At 35.9% G+C, this 9,976-nt stretch overlaps 1 protein-coding gene across 2 annotated transcripts; it reads right to left on the bottom strand.

Moving 5' to 3' along the window:
• Positions 1–657: 657 nt before the first annotated feature.
• On the bottom strand, positions 658–7,497 carry LOC130919844 (N-acetylaspartate synthetase-like). Of its 2 annotated transcripts, none has more exons than XM_057842433.1 (4): positions 7,186–7,497; positions 3,866–4,142; positions 2,155–2,319; positions 658–1,764 (listed from the first exon to the last, which is right to left on the bottom strand). In XM_057842433.1, the coding sequence occupies exons 2-4, from the start codon at positions 4,077–4,079 to the stop codon at positions 1,382–1,384; spliced, it is 762 nt and encodes a 253-aa protein (XP_057698416.1). In that variant the 5' UTR covers positions 4,080–4,142; positions 7,186–7,497; the 3' UTR covers positions 658–1,381. The 2 variants fall into 2 exon arrangements, with proteins under 2 accessions (XP_057698416.1, XP_057698415.1); XM_057842432.1 differs by having other exon boundaries at positions 7,190–7,497.
• Positions 7,498–9,976: the final 2,479 nt, after the last annotated feature.

The raw sequence follows: 9,976 nt of genomic DNA, 5'->3' as shown, positions 1-9,976 counted from the left end.
GCTCAAGGGGCAGACACTTTTGAAAGCCATCAGAATTTTCAAAACATTCAAAACAAATTCAAAACAGAGCTACTTAAATAAAGTCTCAATTAATCAGCATCTCATTTGATCATATAACCATGCATTGAATTTAACAAAAAAAATCTTCCCGTTTGTTTGATGCGTCAAGCTATAATGTTGATTTAACCTTGTGATTTAGCTGTAGCTTAAGTGCATTTTGATGACTATCTTTTTTTTTTAATTCACATTTTCAAAGTGAAACTATTATTTTCACATAAAAGCAAACCTTAATCAAGCATCATTGATTTTAATCATAAGAATCACCAAATTTGAGGGGTTGTCGCTTAGTTCTGACCAGTGTTGTTTTCATCAACTATTTCATCTTTCGTCGACGAACAATTTTTTCATGACAATGACGAGACGATGACAAGCTAAAAACATGTCTTGGGAGACTAAAACATGACGACACGAAAGCCAGTTTTCGTCTGACGGGACTAAAACGAGACGAAAATGCGCTATAGTTTCGCAATGACTAACATTTTATGTGTAGTTAGCCTACATCGTAGCAGTGTCTGGTTGTGTCACTCATGTGACCTGCTGCGCCCCCCCCAAACTCACCCACTAGTGTCCTCTCCAGTCTCCCCGTTGCTTGTTTTGAGACACACGGTAAGATTTGTCGTCTTATCTTGGCAAGAAAGAATATGCAATGTTTTTTTTGCCTTTAAAGGTCTGTGCTGAGTGATCCTCAGCACAGACCTTTCGCATTCACGTTCGCGTTAGCATTGGGCTATTTCTAATGGCGAGCGTCCTTTTAAACACTCGGACAACTTTTTTTTTTACATAGAGTTCGTGGCTTCCAGGTGCGTATAATTAATTGAAAATAATGTACCCTCTTCTTGCTGAGTATGTATTATCACGTGATAGATTTGTAGATGCTACAATATGTGCTCATCTGTCAAAGTTCATTCGAAATAGTCGGAAACCTTTTTATATTTACTTATTTTTGGAATGAAACTTTCAAATTTTACGGACCAAAATATTGAGTAAACGTCAACTTAAACTAGACGAAATTAGTCTGAGTTTTCGTCAACAAACACTAGACGAAGACGAACACATTTTGAAATGACTAAAATCTGACTAAGACTAATAAATTTTATCGTCCAAAAGACTAACGCTAAAATTAAAATGGCTGCCAAAAAAAACACTGGTTCTAAGATCAAGAATGCATTAGCATCAAAGTCACCTATAAAGATAAGTCACTTAAAGTCTTAAAATCAGTACTGTCATCTTACTGTCATTATTTTTCGGGTCACATTATAGTTTTAATCTAATTGATTAGATGATTTGATTTTCCAGTTAAATGATTTTCTGCACTAGTTCGTCAGTGTCTATTTAAAGGCGTATTTTTCACTTCTAGTCTGTAGTGATGATGACGAACCCTATAGAATATTCTCTCCAGTAGGGATGGTGTTGCACCATCTGAGACATATCCATTGGTGACTCCACTACATTGGAATCCCAGTCGTTGGTAGAGCTTGTGTGCAGCAGGTGAGTAGGCTGTGGTTCCCAGGACAACAGTTGAATATCCCTGGGTTTTGGCAAACTCCAGAACTTTACTGCCAAGGGCCATGCCCACGCCACAACGCCGACACCTGCGGTCAACTGACATGCGCTTCAGTTCAGCAAAACCCCCTCCCTTCTGGCCAACCACTGCTACAACACCTACTACTTGGCCATCTAGAACTGCGACCCACAAGTGGGAATCTGATGGAGAGAACACACAATTTAAATAGAAAAGAAATACAAAGCTAGAACTGGCCTTCTCAGCACAGATGTTCTTTTATTCAAACATTTAATGCTGTTGTGTGTGAAAAGTATTGTGTGAATCAGTTGGTGTGACGCAGTCACAGAATGTCACCTTACAGAACTGTTAATGCAGAATTAGTCACCTAGGTAGCCTTGCTAGTTTCAATAATTCCATATATATCCATATACAGCCTTTATCTTTTATAAGAGTTCAGAAAAATATAAGTAAAAAAAATAATAATTTTTGCTTACTTTTTACATTATATAGAATCCACCTCCACTGTATGTATTTTTTAACTTTACTCTTTATTTTACCTTTTAGAGGTTAAACCGTATTACTGTATTTACCTGTTGAGTTTATGTAAAACTCTTCGATGTGACCCATGTCTTTGTTCATGGCTTCCTCCAAGTAACCACGAATTACACGACTGCTGCAAAGGTAACGGCAGCAAAGCACAACCGCAGGAAGGAGTGCTATCACCCACCAACACATTGTAAAGACAAAACTGGCAGCTGTTTGGGAAAAAAAGATAAGGATAGATATTAGCTACATTTTCAATGTAAATTCACAGTGCTGTTTTAAAGTCTTAACAGAGTACATATCTTTTTTCATTATTTTTTTAACGGCATATAAATCGACTAAATGTGCTTAAATACTGAATGATCATCAAGGAAGGGTCTTCAACTATAGAAAAGGTTTCTATTGAGTTGGAAAAATGAAGTGCTGTGAATTGACCATTACAAAATTGTATATAGTACTGGCGCTATTGGACTTTTTCGACATTGCCCACATGTTCAGATTGGCCTGACTAAACACTGTCGTTATAAAAGGCATTTTTCTATTTAAAGAGTGCCATATCATTTTGATTGGCTTCAATGACACTGTCAGGTCACAGGAAAAAAAAACGTGTTTCAATGATTCATTGGTAGCTAGCACTGTCAGTGAATCACGCCTCTTTGGTGTGTCTTCGTTCATTCACAGTTATCCACAATGAGCGTCTGAAGTATAGAAAGTCTCGATGGGAGAACATGAACGGGGCCATTTTTGGTGCTTAAAGACTTACACTCAAATACATGAATATGGCTCATATTTTGTGGCATACACAAGATAATCAACACAGAACACCATACATCACTCATTTGCTGCCAATGACAAAAAATAAAAAATGTCCAATCCATTTTGAGTGGGAGGCATTGAATAAAATGAATTGGGCATCTATCAACGTAAATGGCACTTTAGCATTATCATTTAACTGTCAGCCTATACCAGGGGTTCCCAAACTTTTTCCTGTGAGGGCCACATAACCGCCATGAATCTGCTATGGCTGCATATAAACATAGTTCTGTCAAACACAACAATTCTTTTGGCTTAAAATACAGCAGTTTATTTTGACGAGGGGTGCAAGAACAGAAACTGTTTTTTCAGCCTTGTCTGTGTTTTCCGCCATATCTTTAATGGTGACTATTGAAAAAGAGTGAAACAGATTTTGCAGGATGGGTAAATTTTTTTGTGAGATTTTAGATTGAGCTGTGAGAATTGGGAGGAAAAAGCTCACATATGACCTGATTGTTGTTATGTGTGTACCTCACATTAAGCCACTATGAATCATGATGAATATGAACTAACACGTTTGTTGTTGTTGTTGTTGTTTTTTAACACAACCCTACTGGTTGGTGGCACGGTTGTCAAGCGGTTAACATGTCTGCCTCACAGTTCTGATCAACGGCTCATTCCCAGGCTTCGGCCTTCCTGTGTAGAGTCTGCAAGTTCTCCCCATGCCTATGTGGGTTTTCTCAGGGTACTTCAGTTTCCTCCCACATGCCAAAAACATACATGGTAGACTGACTGGGCACTCCAAATACTCTATTAGTGCAGTTGTGAGTGTCAAAGGCTGTTTATCCATATGTGCCTTGTGATTGGCTGGCAACCAGTTCAGGGCGTGCCCCATCGCCTGACCATAGCAATAGAGAAAATGAATGAATGAACCTTGCAGGTTGACAACAAACATTTTCAAAGACAGATCGTGAATAGGTCAAATAAATGTATCCAGATTTTTACCTGCCATTGTGAAATACAGCAGAATGCTCTCAGGATGACGTCTCAGACCTCTGAAGGCTGTATCAAATATCATCTCCATCATTCCCTCAGCAAAAATCCGTTGAACATGCACTTGGTCCTCTGGCTCAAACTCACGTATAACTAAAGTTGAAGATTTTGTGTTTCTTCCATTTTGGAGTTGAGTCGCCACATTGTCCAGGATTTTTTCCTCCATAGCAATTGTTTTAAGTTGCTTGTAGAGGGTGGTATAAACTGGGTTTGTCAGTTTTGAGAACCTCTGAAAATAAAAATAAAAACATTAGCATTGCATCCTTGCAAAATAACACCAAAAAAAATTATAATATTAATATTAATAAGTTAATAGTGGTTTACTTGGTAGCATGTCAACATCACAGTTCAAAGATCAAGGTTTCAAACTAGGACTCTGTCATTCCTGTATTCAGTTTGAGTGTTCTTCCCATGCTTGTGTTGGTTTTGTCCAGGTACTCCAATTTTCTCCCACAACTCCAAACATGCATGGGAGGTTAATTACACATGCTTCATGGATCATTGGTGTTACTGTGAATGGTTGTTTTCATGTGAGGATAGGCGGGACAGATAATGGATTAATAAATAACAACTAGGTTGTTGAAATGGCAGAAAGCCAGTCATCCCTTTTGCTAAAGTTCATATTTCTACATTGTACAATACAATGAATCCTCGCTACTTCGCGCTTCAAACTTCGCGCCCTCAGTTGATTGCGGATTTTTTTTCTTTTTCCAATTAAAAAAAAAATACAGATGAGCTGTCCCGAGCCAATCGCGTAGTCTCACTCTCGCTCCCTCCCTCTCCCTGCTCTCTGTTCGTCAGGCAGTGAGTGCACTGAGGTTGCTTATTAAAGTTAAGGATGATTGACAGACGTCTAATCTTTAAACTTCCAAGAGAAGCAGACTTCAAGCGCCGCATGCATCAATCATCGTAACTCGTCGTTAACTCGTTAAACGGTTGTTTTGGCAACTCATTGTGTGTAAGTGAGCAGCTTGAGCGGACTTGAGTGGACTCACTCAATGAAGCATTTAATAAAGCAAAGCATTTTTCTGTTTTATTCTTTTTTAAAGTAATTCGGTCGGTCAGTAACATGTTTAAAACTTATAATAATTATTAAATTTGAAGTGCTTAAAAACCATTTGTTTTATATATATATATATATATATATATATATATATATATATATATATATATATATATATATATACATATATACATATATCTATGAGTTTTTTTTAAATAATATTTTGGGGGTAAAAAGTGGAAAAACATGTCATATACATATATGTATATATATGTATGTATATATATATGTATATATGTGTGTGTGTGTGTGTATATATATGTATGTATATATGTATATGTATATTTGTGTGTATATGTATATATATATGTATATATATACATATATATATATATATATATATATATATATATATATATATATATATATATATATATATATATATATATATATATATATATATATACAGTGCCTTGCAAAAGTATTCGGCCCCCTTGAACCTTGCAACCTTTCGCCACATTTCAGGCTTCAAACATAAAGATATAAAATTTTAATTCTTTGTCAAGAATCAACAACAAGTGGGACACAATCGTGAAGTGGAACAAAATTTATTGGATAATTTAAACTTTTTTAACAAATAAAAAACTGAAAAGTGGGGCGTGCAATATTATTCGGCCCCCTTGCGTTAATACTTTGTAGCGCCACCTTTTTCTCCAATTACAGCTGCAAGTCGCTTGGGGTATGTTTCTATCAGTTTTGCACATCGAGAGACTGACATTCTTGCCCATTCTTCCTTGCAAAACAGCTCGAGCTCAGTGAGGTTGAATGGAGAGTGTTTGTGAACAGCAGTCTTCAGCTCTTTCCACAGATTCTCGATTGGATTCAGGTCTGGACTTTGACTTGGCCATTCTAACACCTGGATACGTTTATTTTTGAACCATTCCACTGTAGATTTGGCTTTATGTTTTGGATCATTGTCCTGTTGGAAGATAAATCTCCGTCCCAGTCTCAGGTCTTGTGCAGATACCAACAGGTTTTCTTCCAGAATGTTCCTGTATTTGGCTGCATCCATCTTCCCGTCATTTTTAACCATCTTCCCTGTCCCTGCTGAAGAAAAGCAGGCCCAAACCATGATGCTGCCACCACCATGTTTGACAGTGGGGATGGTGTGTTCAGGGTGATGAGCTGTGTTGCTTTTACGCCAAACATATCGTTTTGCATTGTGGCCAAAAAGTTCAATTTTGGCTTCATCTGACCAGAGCACCTTATATATATATATATATATATATACACACATATATACATATATACATATATACATATACATATATACATACATATATATACACATATATACATATATACATATATACATACATATATATATACACACACACATATATACATATACATATATATACATATATATATATATATATACATATATATATATATATATATAATCTTTTTCCAGTGCTAAATCTGAATAAATACATTGAAAACATGGGGGGGGGGGGTCGCTACTTCACGGTTTTTCACTTATCGCGGCGGGTTCTGGTCCCCATTAACCGCGAAAAAAGAGGTATCACTCTATATTCATTATGGCAAGGTCCAGTCGAGCTTTTGACATCTTATCCAATAATTGGGCCAGTTCCTCTCCATATCTGATAACAGCAGAGAACCCCCCCCTTTGTAATATTTGTAATATGTGTTTTGCATTGATTCCAAAGTAGGCATACTATACCAGTAATAATATTTCATGTTACACATATGTATTTATTTTAAATATGTTTGAATCAATAATATGAACGTCATATACTGCTGTACGAAATGTAATTTCCTTGTCAGTTGTAGTTCCCATCTTTGTTATCTTACAACTGAAATTTGAGGCACAAAAGCTTTCGCTGCAAATATTGTGACTACTCAGCAAGATGACGCACATGTGACAATAGCAGGAACAAGGGCTTAAGCAATTATCTTGGCTTTTTATGGCTATATTTGAATTGTTGAAATGTCTATCTTTATTTTATGATAATGGATTAGGACCATCTGTGCTTCTGAAGAACTACAAAGCACATCAGGCAATAAAAGTAAGTACAAAGTTGTAGTAAATCTAGCAATAAACGGTGGTAGTCTTTGTGTTATTTTCATTTTTCAATGTCAGTTAAATTAGTTGATTAAAATGAATAAATTATTAGGAGCTGTCAGCAGAATCAAATGACAAACACACATCTCCATGATAACAATAAACTTGCATACAGATACGTACTTACGGATTGCAATACTTCTTAAAGAATCCACTTTTTGATCTCAGAGACCACCGATTGATGCATGAAATGTAAAATGGTTTCTATCCAGAGAGGACTGTGTCAGCGACACATGCAAATACTTGACTCTTCCATCATGAGCTCTCATAGGACTCCAGGTTATACGTTGTCCATAACTCTAATCCCGCACTATAATTCAAAATATCACAATAGTCCTGTGAACTCATTGAAGAAACCACATACTTTTTGTTATCCAATTGGAAGAAAAGTAAAATAAAATTCTATATATTTACGTTTGTTAGTTGACTTTTAATTACAAGCTTGGCTGGGTGTGGGCTGAAGTGCCTGCTTTTAGATAAAGTCCCTTATCTATGAAAACAAAAATACACACATCGTTGAGGAGTTGTCAGTTTGGTTTGTAAAAAAATTCACAAATCCCTGTTGAGCTGCTTGTTTCCTTGAGTTACCTTGACATAATATTCATACATTTTTAAAAGTTTTCTTTCACACTTCTAACGTGCAACTTGGGTCTAAAGTTTTTTTTTGATGCGAGTATTAAAATTCTAATTATTTTAAGCCTATTTTTTTTGTACATATACGAAATACAAATATTGAGTTGTGGTGTTTACAATGTTGAAATTTTACGCAATATTTCAGACTTTATTTTTTATTTCATTATCACAAAAAATATTAGCATTAAACCAAGTCATATCAAAATTATAGCTATAACCTTTAATCACCAAAAGGTCCCAATGGGCTTCACAGACCTACAGTTGTGAGTTTTTGCATATCCTGCATTGTTGTTGTTTTTTTTTTTTGTTTTTTTTTTACATTTTACGTAAAAATCTTATGGGTATCTTAGGGGTGTTTTAGGGGGGCTTCATCCCCCCTAAATAATTTGGTGTTGTTTTATTTAAAAAAAAAAAAAAAAAACACTACAAATAATGCTGACATATTCACTATGAAATTGCCAGAATATGAGTTTAAATCAATAATTATATAACCTGTCATTATTACCTTAAATATTATCATAAATCTGTCAGTTTCCCCATACTTCACTGAGTAAGGTAGAGAGCCCCTTCAGTGCGTTGCTCTCCAATCCATTCCACTTGTTCATCTAGAGAACACCCACATCTCTGAACATCCAGTCCGCATTTTTTCTGTGACCTAGCTTGCAGTCGGTACTGCCTTTTTATTTTTCCACAGTCGGTCTCTGCGCACGTCTTTTAACTTTGTTGTTTTGCGGTCAAAAGTTACATCCCAGCTCTAAAAAACGCTGCTACTTAGCTGCGGCCAGTTTAACTTAAAAATGCATTGTCAAGGTCCTATTAGAGTTAAGTGTGCATTCTTGTTGCCACTATCTTTGGAGTGACTTTCTTCTGGAGCATCAGCTGTGTTTCTCACTTTACGCAGATGAGTACAGGAGCTGAGCTCATTCACGTATGATTATCGGCAGTGAATAGTAATAATAATACACAAATGATAATTACTCCGCCACCTTGATCGACCTGTAGCAGTCAGAGCAGAGGCGCAAAGAGGGTGACAGGGGAGTGACCTCTATTTAAAAGGTGAGTAGGAGAGTAATGATTAGAAAATGGAGAAAGCCAAGAAGATGATTAGATACAGCATACACACACACATATAGAGTACAGGCCAAAACTTTGGACACACCTTCTCATTTGTGCATTTTCTTTATTTTCACGAGTATTTAGATTGTAAATTCTCACTGAAGGTAATAAAACTATTAATGAACATGTGTGAATTATGCACTTAGCAAAAAAAGGTGAAATAACTAAAAACGTATGATATTCTAGTATATTCAAAGTATCCACCCTTTGCTCTGATTGCTTTTTTGCACACTCTTGCCATTCTCTGGATGAGCTTCAAGAAGGAGTCAACTAAAATGGTTTTTCACTTCACAGGTATGCCTTTTCAGGGTTTATTAATGGAGGTTATTGCTTTATCAATAGGCTCGGGACCCTCATTTGTGTTGCATTGAATGAGGTGTTTCCAAACGTTTGGCCGGTACTGTATGTACAGTATGTATGCATGTTATGCATAATGTTTAGATATATGTTTGTGTGCATGTGTGTAAGGCAAATTAGCCTGACCCAGATATTACTTAAATTCAGTAAGTAGTAGTATTTTTCAGGGTTTGAAATTACAGCCATTTTTGTTACATATGTGTCCAAAATGTAATCTGTGCAATTTACAAATATTTGGGAACAAACACTTACTGCAGTGCTTCTCAATTATTTTCTGCTTTGCCCCCCCTAGGAAGACGTAAACGTTCCACGCCCCCCCCCCCCCCCCCAACTCTCTGCCGCCACTGTAAATATACTGTAGTATCATTTGCATATAAAATTCTTATTATTATAAGTACACCTCTGCATAACATTGTTTTCTTTTTAATATTAAAGAAAAAAGTAATACAGATCAACTTACAATAAAGTGTAAAAAAAAAAAACAACAACAAAAAACATTCATATTGTAAATATGTATATGTAAATACACTCAAGCTACATTTTTTGACCGTTTCATACAGAAAAATAAAAATTTAAAAAAAAAAAAAAAATTTTTAAATCAGTAAACGATAATAAATTCAAATTGATTAGCAACATTAACTCACGAGGACAGTAGGCCAAACAATTAGACCAAAAAAACAAAAATGAATAGAACAAAAACAACAATGTCACTGGACAGAGGGACAGTTTTTGTTTTTGGTGCAGGCAGTATCAGCTACTTTCCTATGGTGTAGGGTTATTTTGCAATGAGCAACTTGGTATGCCACCT

This window comes from Corythoichthys intestinalis, chromosome 8 (genome assembly GCF_030265065.1).
Source record: "Corythoichthys intestinalis isolate RoL2023-P3 chromosome 8, ASM3026506v1, whole genome shotgun sequence".
NCBI classification, from domain to species: domain Eukaryota; kingdom Metazoa; phylum Chordata; class Actinopteri; order Syngnathiformes; family Syngnathidae; genus Corythoichthys; species Corythoichthys intestinalis.
Note: the sequence above shows the minus strand (reverse complement) of the source record. Positions and strands in the feature narration are given on the sequence as shown.

What these genes read in the sequence shown, in the direction of transcription:
- LOC130919844 (XM_057842433.1), bottom strand. Translation starts at nt 4,079, where the DNA reads ATGGAGGAAAAAATCCTGGACAATGTGGCGACTCAACTCCAAAATGGA. An exon ending in GCTGTATTTCACAATGGCAG is followed by an intron (nt 2,320 to 3,865) that starts GTAAAAATCTGG and finishes TTTCCCAAACAG; the next exon opens with CTGCCAGTTTTGTCTTTACA. An exon ending in GTTTTACATAAACTCAACAG is followed by an intron (nt 1,765 to 2,154) that starts GTAAATACAGTA and finishes TCTCTCCATCAG; the next exon opens with ATTCCCACTTGTGGGTCGCA.